The sequence below is a fragment of the Drosophila kikkawai genome, chromosome 2R, assembly GCF_030179895.1.
Source record: "Drosophila kikkawai strain 14028-0561.14 chromosome 2R, DkikHiC1v2, whole genome shotgun sequence".
Taxonomy (NCBI): Eukaryota; Metazoa; Arthropoda; class Insecta; order Diptera; family Drosophilidae; genus Drosophila; species Drosophila kikkawai.
In genome coordinates this window covers 7,908,236-7,931,074 of record NC_091729.1, presented here as the reverse complement: position 1 = coordinate 7,931,074, position 22,839 = coordinate 7,908,236, and the positions used below count along the sequence as shown (strand labels likewise).

Sequence of the window (22,839 nt, the reverse complement as noted above, 5' to 3'; positions counted from 1 at the left end):
GTCAATGGAACCACCAAATCTGACTCTGGGCCAGCAACAATCTTTGCATTTTGCATTCGCCTTCCATTGCGACTGCTGCTGGCGCCAGAATCGAGGAGCAATCGATGCCATCCACATAGTCCGTCCTAACCCCCCGAGAACCACACATTTTTTTTATAGCTACTAAGTAGTTCAACGCCAGGGAATCCCTTGTTTGAAATTCGGCTGGAGAAAGTGAGGCGACTATTGGGCATAGGGTCACGTAGTAACCGAAATCCTCGGGATTGGGCAGCATTAGGACCTTCCGGCAGCCCAAGCCGACTTTTTTATAGTTTCTTTTGCCATAGTTATGATAAATGAAAAGCCGTTGCAAACAGATGTTTGTGATAACTACTCACACCCAGCTCAGATTCGTACCGGACTCCAGCTCAGTCAGCTTCAACTATAAGTTTGTGAAAAATGAGTCCAGATGATTATTTGATGGAAGCTTCACCGCGTTAGAGCTGCTATCAGAAGCCATTACTTATACTCTTACAAAAGAGTATGAAGGGAGATCCAAATAGAAGTCAACTCTTGAAACCAACTGAATTGAAACTAAATTGTAAAGAAGCTAAGACTTCTTGATATGTAAAGCATCTCAAGTGTAGCTTAGGCACATTTCCTCTATTTATGTGCGGGCCTCGCGGAAAACTCATTTGGGAACTGAAATTACACAAATTGGAAGGCATAACTTTTTAAACTGGGTCCCACTTCCATGATGTTCGATTCTTAGGCGCCTCGCCCACAAAGCAATAGCCGACGGGCTTGCAATGAACCTTCAAAGACGCTTTCAAGAAGATCCTAACCGAGGGTAGCCGCAACAACACCCACTTCGGGGGTGGCGAGGTTAAGGACAGACAATCGAGTGGCGGGAAAGGGCTGACGGCGTACAACGCGAGGCCTTTCCAAATATTCCCGCTATTCCCTCGTCCTCTTTATTATTTCATATATTTTCACTTATTTCTGGCTGAAAATTGGCCTGGCCAGGCACTTTGAACTTAGACAGACAGCAGGGCGGGCCATGGCTCAGTCCTCGGCGCAACTGAACAATGAAGGCCAACGCAATTACTGAAGTGGATAATTAGAGTTTGACGTGGGCTGCAAGGAGGCGATGAGGGCTCGCTTAAACATGTGACTGAATAAATATTGAGGCAAGTTTATACAACAGAAAGCAATTAAAGGCACCTCATTCGGACTGCCAGTATGCTGGCCTTTTTATGCCCCCGAAGATGATATGTACACACCCAAACGGAAGCAATTCATTTTCACATCCGCATGCATTCCAAGTTTAATAATTCTTAAGCTGTGAATGGCATCTCATCCTAACCTTGCGGGTCTGTAGAATGCCTTGAGATTTAAAATTTAATTAAAATTTCACAAGCAAAGTGACAGAATCATTTTCGGCATAAAACTTTGAGGCAAAACAAAAGGCAGAGCGGCGCCCTTATCCCAAGTCAGCCAAAGAATAAGCCCACTGGGATATTTAGTCCAGGCCTACGGCATTGTCCACTTTGTTAGTCCCCTCGCAGATTAATAATTCAAAGGGAATGAAAAGCAATTTTAAAATGATGAATTTGAAATTCTTAAATCTTATTAAACACATTGTATTAGACTTGGGTTTGTTTAGGGATCTTTATATGTAAGCATTTCATATTCATATCATTTCGATTTGAATAATTTATCTTCTAAACTGAAGATGATGTTTCTTTCTTGTCTTTAAGTTTTGTTTCTAACACAAACTTCTTACGATATAAATAGCAACTTCTTAATAATGTACAATGCGGCTGCTTTAACTAATACATATTATTGATTCGGTAAAAAATTGCAAGCAACAATTTATAGTTTCATTTAAAATGATCTTATTATCTTATTTTATTGTAATATTATGATACAAAACTACATTATAAGCAAAAAGTATTTTAATTAATATAAATATCATGTGGTTTATTTTTTAAATAAATAGGCAATTAAAAATCACATAGTAAGGACTAAACACTGGCAACCTTTACTGACTACCTTGACAATTCCAACGTAAAGGATGCATATTGATGAATTAGCAAACCAACCACCCTATCAAGCCTATGCCAGCTTTATTGACCGAAAGGACCCATTCGGGAGATTTCCAAACCTTAACTCGATTAAGTAAGTCCTTAAGAAGCAGACGGATAGACGGTAAGGTCTACTTCGAAACTCCTGGCCATGTTCAAGGCTCAAGAACATTCTTCATACGATCAAAAATTTCTCGCGTAATGCGGTAGCATTTCAAATCAAAATTATCATACCCTGCAAGGACAACGGCTCATTTAGTAAGCAATGGCAATACATTTTTCAGGAGTTCCACAGGAGTGCACCTAAAAAACCGAATGGGGCTAGTCTTGAGTATAATTCCGAATACCTGCATAGGCATGTGGCTCAGATGAGGGGACCGGCGTGCTTCTTCTGGCCCTTAAGCACCCTCCGATTGTGGGGCATTGCATAGCACAGCTTGCTCCAGAAGAGCGGATCGCCCCATTTGAGGTAGGTGTTCAGCTTGAGGTACGCCCGCAGCTCACTGTCTATGCCGTTCATGTGCTCCAGTTCGCGGTAGAGGATAATAATGATGCGCTTGCGCTTGTCCTGCAACGTGGCCTGGTAGGCGATGCGAAACTCCATGCGGGCCCACACCGAGTCGATGAAGTGCTGCGACAGCACAATGATCACACGCTTCGAGTCGTCCACGGTGCGGACAATCTGCTCCGGAATGCAGTCGCCCACCAGCCAGTCGCGGTCGTGCAGGCAGAGGCGGAATGGGTGCGGACCGCTCTCCAGCTTCGGTAGGAGCTTACTGATCAGCTCCTCGTCCTTGTGCGAGTACGAGATGAAGGCGTCGTAGGTCTTGTCCTTGTCCAGTTCCTCCTCTGACACCCACCACAGGCACAGGTTGTTGTTGTACATCCAGATCTTCAGCTCCTGCTGGAACATCAGGTAGAACACCGTCAGCAGGCACCCAATGATCACCAGGCCGCCGATCACGCAGCTGATGAGCAGGACGTACGAGGGACACAGCTCGAAGGCCTCCATGCGCTGGAGAGCCTTCTTCTGCTTCGTGCACATCACATCCGCGATGTCAATCACCCGTTGGGGATTGGTCCGCACAAAAAACAGGAGAGGCAGGGCGGCGCAGTCACAGGAGATGGGGTTCCCCGAGAGCGACAACGTCATGGTGTTGTTTGCCTGCTGCAGGAACTCCACGAACTCCTCGCTGACTTCGTTGATTAGGTTGCGACGCACGTCCAGATGGGTGAGGTTGTCGGGGAGCTGGGCACCAGATCCCAGACTGGTCAGCTGGTTGTCCGAGAGAAAGAGGCCACTCACATTCGCGTAGCCCCTGTGCTCCCCGACAGTGGGCAGCCGGTTAAGGCTGTTGTTTCCCACCTTGACCACTGTGCTGACCAACGTGGTGCGCGGCAGGACCGGGAGCTCCTCGATGCTGGTGCCCCGGCAGTCCACGATCAGGTTTTTCACGTTCCGCTGCACCCAGCAGATGCAGCGAGGGTCGCACTGCCACTCCGCCGACTTGTACTGGCATGTCTCGTCGTTGGTGCAGACCACCGCCTCGTAGCTCATAAGGAGAGTGGCCCCGTAGAACTGGGTGTTCACCATCTCGATGTAGTTCAGACTGGGCACGTCCCGGAAGACGTTGGGCGACATTGCCGTCAGGGAGTTCTTGTTGAGCCGCAATACATTCAGCGAAGCCAGCGCTGCGAAAATTGTGCTGCAGGTTGGAGGTCAGAATAATTAGAAAGCGTTTAGGTCAGGGCGAGTGGGGCCATCGAGATCTATCAATATTGGACTAACTGCAAGCTGCTGTACATTTTAAGGGTATCTACATATCTGAAGCTATTTTATTTACATATTTAAATGTATTTCGCGACTTTTTTTTATAGTATTTCTAAATATGCCCAAGGTAAAGATGAATTCAAAGGGATCTAAGGAACCAGGTTTTTGATATAATATAACAACGATACAATTTTGAATTAATTATACAGAATGTTACCACGGTTTTTATGTCTAAAATATATATATGGGCATCATGATACAAAATATAAAAATATACTACAATTTTTAAAGAAAGAAACTAAGTAGGTAAGCTTGAGCTAAAATGGGTTTCTCATATGACCATAAAAAGTTGAATTGTTAAAATAAATGCAACGCTTTACGCAAATTTCTGTGAGCTAATTAAAAAGTCAATTTTGTATATCATTAAGGTGTGTTAGTGGTTTTACAGCGAATAGTTATTCAAAAAACTCAACAATTACTGTCGTTTTTGAAACTAATAAACACCGAGCTTAAAAGTAAGCTATGTAATTTCTTAGTAACCGGATTCCGCGGTACTTTTTTCTTTTGTTAAATCTTTTAGTCTAAATGTTGACACCTGTTTAGCGTTTACCAAAATCCCAGTGATTGCAGAGATTGTTTTTCATTGCGATTTCAGTAAATAGTCAAAGGAGAATCACGAATATACACACTATAACAGATTTTACGACATTGTGTATGAGAACAATAACTAGTTGGTAGGGGATTAAAGTGCTCTTGCCATAAATAATTATTAATGTTGGGCGTACACAATGTTTGGTTGCTTGTTTGCTAAACACAAATCAGTTATTATTCTGCAATTAGTATCCAGGTGATGGAGCGCTGATAACCCCACTCGGCTGTCGTTAGAGACACGGAACGCTCGTTGAGCTTTCGCCCGTGCCGGAGCTCGCAACTGATAAGGAAAGCAGCAGCCGCACCACAGCGATAAGGCAGAGAAGACTCGGTGGAAATCGATTAATTACTTTGGCCGCAACTTCTCGAGTCTCGAGTCGGACCCTATCGCGAGGCGGGCCATCTTTTAATCAGCGAAAGCAAGCGAAAACAATGGCCTCTCGCTCACTCACCTTGATAAGTCAGTCAGTTTATTTTTGGAGAGATCCAAAAGAGTGAGATTGCCCAGGCCCAGGAAGGCGTCATCGTGCAAGTGGCTGAGGGCGTTGCACGACAGGTCGAGGGTCTGCAGATTGAGCTGGTCGCGGAACACCTCTCCCGGTAGCTCCAGCAGGTCCTCGTTTCCATTTATCTTGATGAGCTGCAGCTTCTCGGTGCCCTTGAACATTCTCCGGTTGACCTCTCCCGTGGCCCGTGCCAGGCGCACCTCCACTAGCTGCTTCATGGCCCCAAAGAAGTGCGGCTGGAACTGATCGTTCCGGCCGCGTTGTGGGTCGGTGAGGAGCAGACTCAGGTTCCGCAGCTGCTTAAGTTCGCTGAGCAGTGGATAGCCGAACTTTACCATGCCCGGACTTTCGATGGTCAGGGTTTCCAGGGTCTCACTCACTGTGGAGAGCAGGAGATGAGGTAGCTCCGATACCTCCACTCTGAGCAGCACTTCGGTGAGGCTGTCGAATCCGTGAAAAATGGACTCCTGTAGCACCTTTACGTCGCTGTAGAACTTGAACTTCTTCAGACCGGGCAGGGCTCCAAAGTGCCAGGTGGAGATGTTTCCGGGCCGACCAGAGTTCTGGTACCCGCCGGCCGCATTATGGACGTCCCGCGTGACCACTGTCTCTGCGGTGCGATCTCGAAACAGGACCGTCTTCACCTTTGTCACCCCCATGGTGTGCAGCAAGTCCTCTAAAAACGTTTCCGGCCAGAAGGAGTAGGCATCGAACTCGATCTTCACCAGTTCGCTGATGTTGAAGCGTGGCAACCAGTGCAGCTCGCCGGCGGCGTAGTAGCTGAGGTACAGTGAGGCTCCTGGCTCGGAGACCTCCAGCAGCATGGCGTACTCATCCGGGCAGTGAAAGCGCACCACATTTGCCTCGGCGGCACAGGTGCACGGCTCCCTGGCGCCCTGGCAGAAGGTAGGCAGTGGAATAATCTGGCCCGTAGCCTGCTGCACCGGCAGCGTACCGGCCCAAAGGAGCCACACCACCGGCAGAAGGCTTAACATATCTCGGTCACTTCACTTGGCCGTTTTATGGGCTTATTATTTATAACCGCGAAGAGTCGAGTCTGGTTTGGCGGCGTGCGGAAATCGAGTACGGACGAACGCGACGTGGAACGGCAAGTGAACACGGCAATGTTTCGGCTATGACTGAATCACAGCTGGTGGGGTTCCTGCTAGTCAGGCAGCTAGCAGCCAGTTCCGATAACGAGCCAATTGGCTTTTTGCGTCGACGCCTTTGCTTTTTTTCCTCCTTATCTCTTAGCCGTATCGGAGCGGATAGCTCCGTTGACATGGCAGCCATGTGAGGCGCCATTATCAAATTAGTGGTGGTAGGTAGGAGCGAAGGGCTGTGGAAAGCTTCCTTGTTTCTTAAGCTTTGGCCTTTAAATAGTCCTTAGAGCTTAAGCTAGTTTTTCACAACAGTCCTGTCATCCCATGAGTGAGATGTTTGCCAGCACAGATATTTAAGATGCTATTCTATTTAGGTAATAATTTAATTATATGAAATTGCTTAACCTATTTCAAGTTTCTCTGAATTTTAAAGTCGGTCAAATCCTTTAAATTCTTAACTAATTCTTTATTAACCCCAGTCAAGCCTAAGACGCATCACTTGTTTATAAAGCCACTATCTTACGGAATTTATTTATGCCCAAATGTCATAATGTTAATTGGACGCTTGTTTCTGAATTCGTTCCGGCGATAAGAAGTGTTTATATATGGGCTCTGCTCTACACTGACAACTGAGTAATTTTTTATCAAAGAAAGCGGCAACTTTCAAGTGTTTGCCTATGAGTCAACAAACGAAAAATAAAGTGGGAGTCACACAAGCTTAGTGCAAATATTTAGCATAATTTTAGGCCCTACAATTATATGGTACTTGTATTAATTGATTAGTATTTGAAGTGGTTTTAAAGAGGATGCTATAAATTGCATACAATAAAGGGATCACAATTAAGAATCACGTTTGAAATATGATCAAATTAGAGGCCATCGATTTCAAATAAAATACGAATAATGTAGTAAACTTAAACATTTTTTTATATTTTTGATATTCGTCTGTAAGTAAGTAATATTAAAACTTTGAACTGTGAAGTAAGTTTAATTCAGCAATTTACCTAAATTCTCCCCATAATTATAAACTAATCTGGATTTAAACAAAGTCAGTTGCCTTCTACATTTCTAATGCATTATTTTATTTCTTATTTATTATTGGGTTTTATAATTGAAAGTTTCAATTGCTCCTCTATAATTTTGTAGGTGCTGCCTAACGCACGTCTAGATTTATGGTAATTCGTAACTCAGAAGTCTGTGTCGACTTTTTATGCATGAAAATAAAATCACTTATGGAAATTAAACGAAACTTCGTCCATCAAAAAGAGGCCTGCCATGAATATTCGATGAAAGCGCTCAATATATCGGCCCAAGCCGCACCTCGAACTGTCACGCATTGAATATATCCGCTTGACAGGTGTGTGACAGCCCACGCTTGAGCTCTTGGAGCCATCCGAGAGTGGGCCAGACGAGGGGCACTTACTCAAAAATATATACGGTCGGCTGGGACAAGTCAATCACTTAAATAGGCGCCTTATGCGGCGACCTTGACAGCGCCAAGAACAGCCGTCATTATGGACTTCTGCACATTATCGAGTTGCCAAACTTGCCACGCTTCAGCTGAGCCGACTTCATTATAAGATTTTCATCATTCATTTCGCGTCAATTAACAGTTTCCCCTCCGTACAGGGCCATTATGCCAAAAACTTTCGAACGACGTTTTAATTGGGTCTGCCAGGCCCCGGCAAGTCATGCAGTGCAGCATCGCCACAGGACACACATCAAAAGTGACCTTTTCGGGGCTGGCTAAATGTGAAATGGCAAACACAATTACACGGCCAATTACACTCATGGCAGGCACCAATGGTCCAAGGTCCCCGGCAGTAGGCATTGTTGTTTGCAACATTCTCATACGCACTGTTGGCCGTATAACGCATGCAAACACGCAGAAGCACTAATGAAGCTCCGTAGTGATTACAATAGTTTCTGATGTGTAATAGCTTGTTGATTTCTTTAATTAGGATAAGACTGTTAGGAACTTCATGAAATTCACAACATACACCTTTAATTTATTCACAAGCAATGAGTACGATTGAATGCAATTTATATCCCACCTATCAGTCGTCTCTGATGGCCGACATGCAGCCTATCTGTGCATATGCATCTTGACCACTGGGCCACGCAGCCATCTAGCTGCAGGCTAGTAGCGATGGGAAACCAAATTACGCCTGACTTTTGACTTTTTGACCCCATTTCCCAAGCCAAGCAAAGCTGAAAAGAGTAGCTGCTTCGCAGGGGAGATGAGTCGGTGGAATGGAGCCCACATCAATCTAAGCTGAACCCGGCAGCATTTAAAGGGTCATTTCTCATAAATGTCAACACTAAATTAACGCACAACTCACACACAGCCGAGGGAGAAGCCATGTTTTTTGGGTGTTGGCAGAAACAACGTTTGCAATGGCCTGTCAACTGTCAGCCATGACAATTGTGCTGGCAGCCATGCGGCCCAGATTGGCCCTAACCTATTTGACATTTGGCAAATTGCATGCCAACCCAAAAGGAAAATGCACTTTGAGTAGCGCATTGCAAATTAAATCAAAATACACACAGAGCCCTGACAACAGCTAAGCTCTCCGCCACATCTGCCAAATTGTGCTCCCCCCGGTCCCCCAGCTCGGCAACCGCAGATACATTTCTACAGACGAGTGGCTTTTGTGTGTCAGTGAGCCAGTGTGAGTGTGAGTGTGTACTTGAAAAATCTAATCAAATCCCATCCCAGGGAGGAACGGATGAGAAGAATAGCATAAGAATGGAGCACAAGATCAAATTTGAGCAACAAATCAATAAAATGTTGTGTTTTGTGAGCATGCTTCTAGCCGGACCGCATCCGCTTTCATTGCCTCCCTTTGGAATGCTCAACCCTGAGTATACGCAGTGTGGGCCCTTGCGGGAGGAGCATAATTTGGTTTGTTACAAGGGATTTAGTGTAAGTGCTACACAGAATGCACCTAAGTAAGGCGAAGTTGTGAGAGAATCGGCCTGAAAATTGAATTCAAACAGTTGCAGGATAACTAGATTTTCTGAGAACCTATTACCCTCGTTCTTGCGGTTCATCCAATGTGTTCTATAGAAAGGACAGCACTTTATCAGTCGGAAACTGCTCAATATTAAAATGCATCATTATCCAAACTTTTATCTAAAATTATGTTTTTGTCCTTAAATTAACCAAAACTCTGCTTTGTCCTCCAAAAGTAATCATTTTTCGTTTCGTCATGTGGGTTGTGAATGAAGACAAGACACCAGATGCACGAGTCATTATTCTGCAACACCCTTTACTCAGGACCTACAGTTTGCGCCACATTAAATGGCAAAATTGTCAGAATGCCGCAACAAATGGTGACCGTGGCACGTCCTGTTTTTGTTTTTGTCTTGTTTCTCCATCATTTTCCTTACATTTCTGTGGCCACCGTCTTTTTGTTGTAGGTGTTGCTCCCTCTAACTAAATACTGAAAAACGGAGAAGGCGTGGCTGCTGCCATGTGTGGGCCCGTTGGCGATTGTCGTTCCAGTTTGCTGGCTGCCTCTGTTCTTCCTGCAGCTCCGCCATTGTTGTGTGCAACAGCAGAAAATTTCGTCGACATTATTGTCAGAATTTCTTGCAACCCGCCGCATGTGTGTCCTTTGTCTTAGTCAGTATCTTTCGCTGCGTGAAAAGGAATACTGTCCATTTTTTAATCATTCCTGGGCAATACATGTTGCAATTTGTGCGCTCCATTAAATGTATCTTTGGCTCTTTTTCTTAAAACACTTCTTTCGGATTTTATATTTGCAAATTTCTAAGAAAACCGATATTTCTTGCTTATATGTTTACTTGAATTAAATATGTAAGTATTTAAAAAGTGTTAATTAATGTTAAATTTGTGTATTAGGGCGCAGATTTTCAATGATCTATAAAAAAGCAATACATTTTAGACAGAAAATATCCCAAGGACACTAACCTATTCACAAATTTTGCTGTGAACAAAGATATTGCATTTTTTTTCTTTTTTTGAGGTAACAAATCCCCCTGCAAGGTTTCATAGAAATTAAGTAGATGCAGTTTGTGCCCTCGTATGTCCTCTGAAATTCAGGATACTGTCAGCTGCTGCTGCTTTTTTCTTATTTTTCGATGCAGATGCAAGCCAGGGCGACACTGCAAGTGTTCAAATGCATCGGGGCATGAAGCAACTACGACAAAATGGAGAAAAATTCAACTGAAAATGTTGCAGTTAGGGTAGAGCCAGGCACAGGCAACAGCAACAAATTCGACAGCCAAGTGCGCGAAAAACGACGCAAAAGGGGGAATAAAACAATAAAATTAAAAAAAAAAATCGGTCTGAGTCCTCCCGACTTTGAGATACCTGCTACTAGCTGTTCATAGCCTACGAAGTTTCCTAGAACCTTTAGTCTCTGTAAAAACTAATGACAAATCAGGGTCATTTCAATTAATTTCTGCAATGAAAACGGTATTTAAATATACTTTATGTAAATTTGAGAGGGATTTTCAAGCTGTCATGGCTAAATCTAAATATGAACTAGGACCCATACACATACACTCGATGCATACAATATACCCCTAACGTGGCAAAAAAAAAGGCTATAGAACAGAAACAGCACGAAATGCCAGGGCAACAAAGTTGCAAGTTGAGTTCAGCAAACTGCGCGCAGCAGGCAGCTAGCTCTATGTAGTTCACATTTTTTTTTTATACAGAAGTATTCGCATACACACTTGTATCTTTGAGTTTTTGTATCTGGGCATCCGTGCGCTGCCCTCCTCCACCTGTGGCGCCCTGATGATGGAAGACGGAGGTGGACCTGGAGAGCTGCAACTGGGAAGCTGCAACTTTTTCAAGTGCTCGGCTGTTGAGTTCTCTATCCTCGTCCTTCACCCTCCTGCAGTTCTTCACTCTCCCCCTCCCGTGGTTGCATTTTTTGGGGCCAAGTTTAAACAACTGCATGGACAGGCTGTGCCTCGGTGGATAAACTTTCTACTTAAAATTCGACAGGCAGAAAATTATAATAATAATAATATTGTGCTTAAGCATTTGCAATTTTCGGACAGCCAAAAGGTCCTCAGAAAGTATGAGATGGAAGCAAAAATGCAAAAGAAGATGAAAAAGAAGAAAAGAAGAAGACTGAGATGTCTAATAATTAAAGTTCTTTTGAGCCAGTACATTTCACACAGTATGGCAGGTAGATTTTTTATATTATATTATATTGTTGGGCTTTACACGGATTTATAAATACCTCTACCTATATTATGATCTAAATATTCGACTGGAAATTTGACAGTTCTATAGAACTGGTATATTCTGGTATATATTTCTAAACTTCTAGTATATTGCAAACGTTTCTTGAAAAAACGATTTCGGGCACACTTAAAAAGCGGCGTCGGTTTCGAGAAGTTGTGCAGCGAAAAGTGAAGTGAAAAAGTTAAAAGTAAAAGTTATGAGTGATATTGACCTTCCTTCTTCTGGAGGAGTGGGATTTCAGAGACTTATTGCCCACATTTCTCGGTAAGTTCCCAAACAATCATTTAAAGATCCGCAATTGGCGAATGTACATATGTATGTATATGTATTTATGCATACATATACATATATGTATGTATGTACATATGCAAGTACACGTACGCCGCTGATCGCAAGAAGTAACGCTTTTAAAAGTAAAGTTAGTGTACAGATTAAAATATATACATATGTACATATATGCATATATGTAAAATCTTATATTTGGCACTGATCTTTGATTGCCTCTCTTTATTTTACAATTTAAATAGCGATCAGCGGACATGTACATGCATGCAAATGTATTTTTTGGCTTCTTGTTGACTTGCGATGGCAACCATCTCAGGCGAGTGCGAGCAAGATAGCTGGCACTGACATCCAAAAACCGTTTGTTTTATATCTTATTATGATATACATATATAATTAAATCTTTTATACTTTTCTATTTTGTTTTCAGGTGAGAGTATACACATGTAACTATAAAACATAACTATGTAAATGGAATCAACAAAATGTAAGTAAAATATTTGGCCGTTTTCTATTAATTTTAATAAACAAATTTACTTAAATCAATTTTTATTTCAGAAAAGCTATAGTCGAGACAAAAGTACCAGTTCGGATGTGAAATATGGACTAATATATATTTGTGAGTATTGATAATCATCGTTTGACTTAATATTTATTTATTAATAAATTTACAATTTTAATATTTAATTTATTTATTCATCATATAGGAAATATATATATATATAAGTCCATAATATTATTAATTAAGACCCTCTGTAAATATTTTTAAAGAATAAGTAATTAAAAAAATATTATTAATTAAGACCCTCTGTAAATATTTTTAAAGAATAAGTAATTAAAAAAATACTATTAAAATTTTAAAATAATTTTTGGTTTTATTTTGGTGGTAATATGAACTGCAATTACTGTAGTCGGGGGTAGTCTACAGTAAAATAGTAAAATAGTGTATTTCACAATTTTCGTGGTTTGGCGCTATTTAACCGCAAAATCGTGGTTCCATTTACTGTAGAGCAGTACATGTTACGTAACGCGTTACGTCGTTATACTGCAGCGTACAGTTCATGGAACCCAAGATTTTGGTTGTTACCTTTTAACCCACGAAATGGTTAGATTTACCCACGATAATTTTTTCTGTGTATTCAAAAGCATTTTGTATCTTAAGTTACTATTTAAGATTTCGCTTAATATAAACCAAAATCTATTTTTGGACTTAAGCAAGTCTGTTATTTAAAAAATTATCCCAAGCAACTCTAAATTAAGTCTGAACAGATTTGGAGATTAACAAAAAATAAAAATCGTTCTGTGGAAGCTGACATATTTTTCGATTTTATTGGTGTTAATTTAAACTTTATCAATCTTTTCTCAAACTTTTTTGTTGGTATAAAAAAGATCTTGACATTATAACAATATACTTAAACTATAAGCAAAATAAGCTTTCACTACTTTTTGAACCAAATTAGTACGATTTTCCATTTTTATCAATGCAGTCCAAGTTCCAACACATCTTCCCTAACGACAATGCAAAACCCCTCACTTCCTTCAAATTCACAAATATTTTCATTCTGTTGGTTTCCTTTGTGAATTTTTGAAGGAAACCTTAAGAAAACTTTCCACCTGCTTTTTGGCAGACGGATTCCAATCCGCAAGATTACAAATTAATTATTTTGAAGTCCTCATTTTATTGCTTTCATGTTTCAGATAAATTACTGCATAATCGATAAAGCTAAAGATACTATGTATGATGGAATGCTGAATGATTATACGGAATGCTTTTGCAATAAGTGCATTCTCCTTTCTATTTTACAACAATTTAAGTTTTCGGAGAGTAGGTAAATGGTTGTATTAGGATATATCTAAAAACCCTTTAGGATGTCGAGTGTATTTATTTTTGTTAAGCCCACTGTGTGCGGACATCGAGTTGCCTTTTCGAGCGCACAAAGATTACTTTTTGCCCGCTGCTCAAAACAGCTGCAGTGCATAAAATATGCAAGTTCTCTCATATACACGTGGAGCTGGTGCATCTTCTGCACTCTTATTTGCATAAGCCGGAGCGAAATCTGCCCGAGAATCGGTGCGTGGCCCATTCCTGCAGGCTGCTCGCTGGCCCGTCAGTCATTCCATACTTCGCATGCGCTCAAGTGTAAAGTAAACATACAATAAATTATAAGCGCCGCCCACACTGCACTTGGAATGCCAGTGGAAATTAATGAGACGTGACGAAAGGTGCGCTCGGCAAAAACGCTTCAATTTATGCAGTTTAGCTGCAGCATCATTCGATTCAGCGAACCGCAAAATTTCCATAGGGGGAAATTCACATTTGACTTTTTCCCTTCCAACTGCTGGGTGGTAAGGGAATTGCCTATCTCAGTAAAACGCTGTGCTGCCAGAGTAATAATTTATAAAAATTCGCTTTAGGCAAAGTAATTCTTGCCAGCTCAAGGTTCTGCAGTGTGTTTGCTCACACAGCCTGCTAATTGGCAAATAGATTCTAACGTTTCGATCTATTACCAGTTATATTAAGTGGATGCATTGATCTTTTTTGTAGCAGGCCAATTGCCATAAGTGGGGTCTGGGCACACGATTCGATGAGTTACGCTCTCTGAGAGAGCAGGTTACTCTCTCTCTCTCAGAGAGCGTCGCTACTGGTTTTCGGGGTTGAAGAGAGCTGCCTACGTGCAGCAAGATCACTGTCATTCGAGCGAACAAATAGTAAAGACGTGTGTGTGTAAAAGAATTAAATAATAAAGAAATAATTAATAAAACATCCTGTCACAAACTTCAGAAGTGGGATTTGGGAAAAAATTTCCCGGCAAACCAAAAACGCCAGTGCGATAAGAATAAATCGACAAATTTTGCGGCCAGAAGTGGAAGAGTCGCGTGGTTCGGACGTGAAAAGCGGCAAGGAGATGCAGAGCGAAGTTCAAACTCTGGAAAATGTGCGTGTCGAAATTGCAAAGGCACAGAAGAAGCGTGAAAATTTGAATCGCCAGATCGGCAACGGAGACACGGAGAATGAAGGAGGCGAAAATGCGCAACTGAAGAACAGAGACGGCAACAGCAGTTCCGAGAATTTGGAGCAGAGCGTTAGAAGCTTCGAGAACACACAGCGTGGCGATGACAGAGACGGCGAGATAGGCGGCGGTAGAAGCGGCGGCAGCGGCGAAGACAGAGACGGCGAAATAGGCGGCGGCAGAGGTGAAGGCAGAGATGGAGATAGAAACGGCAACAGACGCGAAGAGCGAGACGGCGATAGAAGCGGCGTCAGAGGCAATTATGGTGAAATTGATGTGCAGCAAAACGGAGGCAGATTTGAAACTAGCGGCTTGTTGTCACCCGGCTTTAACATGGCCAGGGAAATCTTAATGGATTTCACTGAGAAAGTGTCTGTGCGATCGTGGATTGCGCAATACGAGAATATATCAGCGTTATATTCTCTGTCAGACATGCAGCGACGTGTTTTGCTCATCAGCAAATTGAAGGAAAATTCTGTGGAATGGATGCATGCTGATGCAGGGCGGTTTGCGAAGCCTGTTAATGAGTTGCTGGAACAACTCAAGTTGGCGTTTGGAGGCATCGAGTCCAAGTCTGCACTACGGCGCAAGTTCAAAGCACGTAGTTGGTCTCCAAATGAGCAGTTTGCCACATACTTTGGCGAGAAATGCAGATTGGCTCGAGATGTCGCAATGGACGAGGAGGAACTACTGGATGGGCTCGTAGAGGGCATTCCGGTACTAAGCTTGCGTACACAGGCCAAGCTCCAATGTTTTGATGGCCCGGAGAGGATGCTGAGGGCGTTTGCGGACATTAGGCTCCGAGCAAGGGGGCATACCATGGCGAAATTGGCGGCAGCGAAGGCGGTTCCAGCGAACAGCGAGACTCGTTGCTTCAATTGCAACGCGAAGCGGCACTGGAAGAGGGAGTGCACTAAGCCAAAAAGATCGCCAGGCTCGTGCTACGGATGCGGCGCAGAGGATCACCTGATTGCGGAATGTCCCGGATATATGAAGAAGGCAGAAAATAATTATGTAAGATTGTTGAAAATTTTTTGCGTTGAAAATCCTCGCCAGCCGATTATTACAGAGTGCCAAATAGATTCGGGAAGCCCAGTTTCATTTGTTAAGCTTTCATATGTACCAGCAAGAATTAAATTAGAACCTCAAAAAGAGAGTTATTTTGGAATTAACAGAAGCTTATTGAAAAGTTACGGAAAAATATTATGCTTTATATTAAAGAAAGAGATAAAGATTTGCTTTAAATTAATTGTAGTGGCTGATGAATCTATGGTGTGTAATGTTGTGCTGGGTAGAGATTTCATGGATGCTTGCGATTTAAAGATTGATTTAGAAACATTAAAAATTGTTACTGTAGAGTGTGTTGAAACCGATGTCGAGAAAAAAGCGGAAAAGTTTTCCAATAATTGTATGGAAATTAGTAAAACTGAAAATATTTCGGAGAGGAAATTCGAAAATGGAAAAAGAAAATTAGGCGACATAAAGTTAGGTACAAGATTAAGAGATAGTTATTTGGATGAACAGTTAGGTGAAAAGAGTTTAGGTACAACTTTAGGTGAAAAGAGTTTAGGTACAACTTTAGGTGAAAAGAGTTTAGGTACAACTTTAGGTGAAAAGAGTTTAGGTACAACTTTGCATGGAAAGAATTTAGGTACAACATTAGAGGGAAAGAGTTTAGGTACAACATTAATTGGAAACAGTTTAGGTACAAGCTTAGGTAAACAAAGTTTAGGTACAATTTGGAATGAGAATTTTGAAGGTACAGTTTTGAATAAAGATTCATTGTGGAATGAAAATGAGGAAGATGTTAGGATAAGTGTAACAAAAAATTTAGATGAGCAACTTTTAGGTACAAAAAAGTTAGATGAACCAATGGGAGTGTTGGAGGAAAATTTTGAAAAGGAAATGATGCAAATAAATATGTTAGAGCATGAAAATGAAGAAAGGGTTTATGATATTGGAGAACAGGTTAGTTATACAGACAAAATGAAATTAATTAAAGTATTAGAGTCGAATTATATACATGTTCCGAGACCTGAATTGCCGAAAAGTAGATGTGAAATTAATATAATCCTGGAGAACTCAAAACCATTTAGTTGTGTACCTAGGAGGCTGTCGTATAGTGAAAAGGAAGCGTTACAGAAACTGTTGGATGAATACTTAGAAAATGGAATTATTCAGAGTAGTAGGTCTGAATATGCTTCTCCAATAGTATTAGTGAAGAAAACGAGTGGCGAGCTTAGACTATGCATCGATTTCAGAAGGCTAAACAAAATTATGGTCAAAGATAATTATCCAATTCCTTTAATTGATGACTTATTGGATAAATTGGTTGGAAAATCGGTATTTACCAAATTGGATTTAAAGAATGGGTACTTTCATGTGTTCGTGAACAAAGATTCGGTGAAGTATACATCTTTTACAACGCCATTAGGACAGTTTGAGTTTTTACGTATGCCAATGGGTTTGAAAACAGCGCCTCAGGTATTTCAAAGATTTGTGAATGATATTTTTTCTGATATGATTCGAGAAAATAAGGTTATAATATACATGGATGATATTTTAATTGCAAGTCACGATATCAAAGAACATTTAGAAATATTAGTAGAAGTATTTAGGAGATTAGTGGAGAATAAATTAGAGCTAAGAATGGATAAATGCAAGTTTCTACAAGATAAGGTAAAATATTTAGGTTTCTTAATTTCAAAGGAAGGAATAAAAGCTGATGAGAAGGGATTGGAAGCAATAAATAATTTTCCAATTCCGAGTAAAGTGCAAGCTGTACAAAGTTTTTTAGGGTTGTGTTCTTATTTTCGACGATTTATAAAGGACTTTTCGATATTGGCAAAACCTCTATATGACTTGTTGAGAAAAGATAAGACGTTTGAGTTTGGGAAAGAAGAGTTGGATTGTTTTACACTTTTGAAGGAGAAATTAGTAGCAGCCCCAGTGCTGGCTTTATATGATCATAGGGATGATATTGAGCTTCATTGCGATGCGAGTGCGTTAGGTTTTGGAGCTGTACTGCTTCAGAGGAAGGAAGATAAGAAACTGCATCCAATATTTTATTTTTCGAAAAGATCCACACCAACTGAGGCGAAATATCATAGCTTTGAGTTAGAGACGTTAGCTATTATTTATGCACTTAGAACAGCGATGGGCACGAGATCTAACGGTTTGAGCAGCAGCTCGCTGAAAAAAAAAAACAAGAACAACCCCCAGCGTCGCGAAGCGTCGCACCCACGCGACACACAGAATGTGCGAGCCGAGAAAATACACTGACAAAAACTTTTTGAGTAGATCAATATCTTCAGCCATTTTTGCGTGCATTTATGTCCGCCTAAGAAAAACGACTGCAAAAAAAATCCAATCTTTTTTCTTTAGTGCAGAAGTCAACGCCAGCCACGCAGGTCCCTTTAAAATTGTTCTTGTTTTTGGGACGATGTGCGAGTTCGGGTCGCTTGTGTTTTGTTGTTGCAAACTCGGGATCGCGGCGATGGGCTCGCTACCTGCGCCAAAGGTCAGTGTGGTTGTTTTTGTAAATCTTCACGGTTCGCTGGTCGCGAGCACTGCACTTGTGCGTCTGCAATTGTGCGACATGCTGGCGCCTCCGAAAAAAGATAACGGTTTGAGCAGCGTGAGCAAATTGAGCCACTGCGTGCCCATCGCTGACTTAGAAGGTTCAGGATATATTTACAGGGGAAACCTTTCAAAATCGTTACAGACTGTAACTCGTTAACATTAACTCTGAATAAGATAGACTTAAACCCAAGAATTGCGAGGTGGGCTTTAGAGCTACAGGAATTTGATTATGAATTGAAGCACAGAGCAGGTAGGCAAATGCAGCATGTTGATGCACTTAGCAGATGTAATAATATTATGATAATAGATGCAAATACTTTTGAGGATAACTTAATAATTTGTCAGGCAAGAGATACGAAGCTAAAAGAAATTAGGGAAATTTTAGAGAACAGAGAACATAAATGGTTTGAGATGAGGAATGGGGTTATATATAGAAAGGATAATAACAATAGATTACTGTTTTATGTACCAAGTAGAATGGAGCAACATGTTTTGTACAAGTATCATGACGAATTAGGGCATATAGGACGGGATAAGATGTTAGACGCTATTAGTAAAAGTTATTGGTTCCCGAGCATGAAAGACAAGGTTTGTGAACACATTCAAAACTGTTTGAAGTGTATAGCGTTCTCTCCTAAAGTAGGTAAGGGAGATGGATTGCTACACAGTATACCGAAAGGCAATAAGCCATTTGAGGTGATACATATTGATCATTATGGCCCAGTAGACAATAGCAGATCAAAGAAGCATATATTAGTGGTGATAGATGGATTCACGAAATTTGTTAGGCTTTATACTACGAAAACAACAAACACAAAAGAAGTTTTGAGCGCATTAGCAGACTATTTTCGGGCGTATAGCAGACCAAGGTGTATTATATCAGATCGAGGAAGTTGCTTCACATCAACGGATTTCGCAAATTTTGTTGAGGAAAGGAATATAAAACACATAAAAATTGCTACGGGGTCACCACAAGCAAATGGTCAAGTGGAGCGAGTAAATAGAAGTTTAGGACCGATGATTGCGAAACTTTCAGAACCAGAAAGAGGACTACACTGGGATGTAGTAGTAGAGAAGGTAGAGTATTCGTTGAATAATACACTGCATAGCAGCATTAAGCAGTTTCCCAGTGAAATTTTATTCGGAATAGCCCAGAGGGGAGAAGATTGTGATGAATTTAAGGAAAAGTTAAAAGAGGAAGAAAAACTTAGAGAAACGTTAGAGGATGATGATGCAATTATTGAGGAAAACAGAAGAAATTTGGAAAAACTAAGAAGAAAATTAGAAGGTGAAGAGGAAATTAGAGAAAATTTAGAAGGTGATGAAGAAATTAGAGAACATTTAGAAAGGGAAGAAATCATTGAGGAAAATAGGAAAAATTTAGAACAACTTAGACAGAAAGCAGAAGAAAATCAAATAAAGTCGCAGTTAAGAAACGAAACCTATTACAATTCGAAAAGAAAGCTGAATTCTGAATACAGAGAAGGTGACTATGTAATGGTAAAGAATTTTGATAGTACCGCAGGAGTTAGTAGGAAGTTAATACCCAAAAACAAAGGACCGTACATTATTGGAAAAGTTTTGAGAAATGATAGATTTTTGTTAAAAGACATCGATGGGTTTCAATTATCTCGAAATCCATATCAAGGAGTTTGGAGCGCTAATAATATTCGGCATTGGATGAAAGATGATGGTAAATCTAGATAAATAAAATTGAAAGAGAATGTTAAAGATAAAAATCAAGAAAATTGTAAACTAAAAGTGAAAAAAAAATTGTACAAACTATATGAAATTGTTAACTAATTCTAAGACTAAATTTAAGATATTCTTAGCCGAGATAGTGGGCTATCTCAAGGTCAGGACGGCCGAGTTGTAGCAGGCCAATTGCCATAAGTGGGGTCTGGGCACACGATTCGATGAGTTACGCTCTCTGAGAGAGCAGGTTACTCTCTCTCTCTCAGAGAGCGTCGCTACTGGTTTTCGGGGTTGAAGAGAGCTGCCTACGTGCAGCAAGATCACTGTCATTCGAGCGAACAAATAGTAAAGACGTGTGTGTGTAAAAGAATTAAATAATAAAGAAATAATTAATAAAACATCCTGTCACATTTTAAAGTTGCCAAATGTTCAAAAACTCCTTGCTAACTCTATATATGTAACTCGTTATAGCCTCCACTAATCATTTATTCCTCATATTTTGGTAACATATAAGAACTATAAATAACTTTGTCAAAGGTTTCAGTAGGAGAAAATCACCAACTAAAAGCTACTCAGCCTAATCATTGTTAAGAAATCATTATCATCCGCAGCAGTATGCCAGCGGCAACTCCAAATGCAATTAGCTGCACAACTGGAAACTTTTCAGCTTTAATTTTGTTTGCACCGCCCACCCAAAACGCCCGACGGCCTAATTAGGAACTTTTTCCAAGCAACGGAGGAGGTTCTGTGAGCAGCAGCATAGCTGCTGTCATCATAACAGGAAGTTGCCTGTCAGCAGCAGCAATACATCCATACCTCCGCTGGCGTCTCCAGTATCCGGATCCGTTATGTCGAGAGCGCGGAAGCTGCAGCGTCGATTATGCCATTCGAGCGGTGCTCCAACGCCCCAGAGATATACAGATATGGATGTACTAGCACGCCGCTATATATTTGTGTACCGCCATAATGCATGTCTTATCTGTCGCATCCACATCCACATCTGCAGCAGCCCAGCCACAGCGACCCTAAAACATCAAAACGTTTGCGTGCTCCTTGCTGTTGGTATTGGCTTATGAGGCACTTGGCAGTGCTAATCGCAGAGTGGCACAGGTGGCTTGGTCTGATATTCTTGGGATTGACAGCTTAATTAACAGAACAGGTTGAACAGATGATTGAAGAAAGCCAACTGAAGAAGATGAAGATGTGCTGCGCACAATTTGATCATTTACATCACAATTTGGTTTAAAACATATTATTTCCCAATCATCAGACATATAGCAGGAGGGTAAGAAATCGTTTTGCTTTCATAGTAGTGTTGGATAGCTTATAAATGAGTGATCAAGGGAGAGTTGTTCCCTTAAACTGGCTATTTTCCTTTCAAATTGGTTAAATTTACCTTACTTCTTTTTATACCCTTGCAGGGTATTATAATTTCAGTCAGAAGTTTGCAACGCAGTGAAGGAGACGTTTCCGACCCTATAAAGTATATATATTCTTGATCAGCATCAACAGCCGAGTTGATCTAGCCATGTCCGTCTGTCCGTCTGTCCGTCTGTCCGTCTGTCCGTCTGTCCACCTGTCCGTTTCTACGCAAACTAGTCCCTCAGTTTTAAAGCTATCTGAATGAAACTTTACATATAGTCTTCTATATACTCTCACTGCTATATATGTCGGAACGGGCCGGATCGGACGACTATATCATATAGCTGCCATACAAATGTTCGATAAATTTTTAGAAAAAAAATTATAACTTGGCTGTTTTTCAACATTTTTGCACAATTTTTTAGATTTGACCATTCTATATTATTTCTGAATTTTGGTATAAATTTAATGAAAATCGGACTACTATATCTTATAGCTGCCATAGGAACGATAGGGAAAACGATAGAAAAAATTATAACTTCGTTGTTTTTCAACGTATTTTCATCTACTTTGAGACATGAGCATTTAGTATTATTTCAGAATTTTGGTAACGATATTATGAAAATCGGAGAACTATATCATATAGCTGCCATAGAAGTGATCCGTAGATGTAGAGAAAATGTAAAACTGGGAATGTAAACTGTAACTGTCAAACTGTAAACATAATAAGTATAGGTAAAATGTTATGAAACTCCGTTTAGTGTCTGTTTTCGGCATTATAATTTATAATATAAATATGAAAACCAATCTGCAAGGGTATACAAACTTCAGCGTGCCGAAGTTAGCTTCCTTTCTTGTTTGATCATGGTTCATGCCAGATAGGCGATTAATTTCAAGCTACAAAGTCAAACCACATTGCATCCTAATTCTTTAACATATCTTTTTTCCTCACAATTTGCGTTTGAGCTATCTAGCTTACGTTATATTAGTTAGTTCTGATTTATACTAATAACAACTATTTATACATTCGACGCACATCGCGTAAAAGGCCAAAAGTTTTTAGGTGTTATTTATCGAGTGCGACTTAAAGTTACAGCGGTCCCTCCGAAACAATGGTCTTACGAGCCGGATTCTTTATTCACCAGCAGCTCCGGTAGCTTTACAACTCCACACAAGATAAGTTATAAATGATTACTCTTTTTTGATCAGTTTTTTTTTATTGCAGGGTACTATCATTTAAATCAGAAGTTTGCAACGCAGAGAAGGAGACGATTCCGACCCTACACAGTATATATATTCTTGATGAGCATCAACAGCCATGTCCGTCTGCCCGTTTTTCCGTTTCTGTGCAAACAGTTTAGTAGGTCGGATCGGACGATTATATCATATAGCTGCCGTCTTTAACATTACAAAATGAAGTGAGCTTAGTTAGTCAATGCAAATATAAAAAATATATGAGGTTTGAATGGTTGTTTATGAACAGGGAATAAAAAGGCAAATGAGCAATGAATAGTGTATAAGGGAGCTAATATGACTGAGATGATTAGCAACGGAGAAACCCAACACTATTTACACTATTT

General features: G+C 40.8%; 2 protein-coding genes and 1 long non-coding RNA gene across 3 annotated transcripts in view; 1 reads left to right on the top strand and 2 right to left on the bottom strand.

The window, feature by feature from the left end:
- The window catches only part of LOC108086222 (uncharacterized), a 90,915-nt gene that overhangs the window by 62,193 nt on the left and 5,883 nt on the right, over positions 1-22,839 (bottom strand). The window lies entirely within an intron of this gene.
- On the bottom strand, positions 1,599-6,153 carry Tehao (tehao). The gene is made up of 2 exons (XM_017160907.3): positions 4,941-6,153; positions 1,599-3,772 (listed from the first exon to the last, which is right to left on the bottom strand). The coding sequence occupies exons 1-2, from the start codon at positions 5,987-5,989 to the stop codon at positions 2,431-2,433; spliced, it is 2,391 nt and encodes a 796-aa protein (XP_017016396.1). The 5' UTR covers positions 5,990-6,153; the 3' UTR covers positions 1,599-2,430.
- LOC108086243 (uncharacterized) lies at positions 11,453-12,430 on the top strand. Its single transcript, XR_001771117.3, has 4 exons — positions 11,453-11,591; positions 12,040-12,096; positions 12,168-12,228; positions 12,317-12,430. It is a non-coding gene; the product is annotated as an uncharacterized lncRNA (long non-coding RNA).

Coding starts and splice junctions, on each gene's coding strand:
- Tehao (XM_017160907.3), bottom strand. CDS start 5,989: ATGTTAAGCCTTCTGCCGGTGGTGTGGCTCCTTTGGGCCGGTACGCTG. Junction 3,773..4,940: donor AAACTGACTGACTTATCAAG/GTGAGTGAGCGA, acceptor TCCAACCTGCAG/CACAATTTTCGCAGCGCTGG.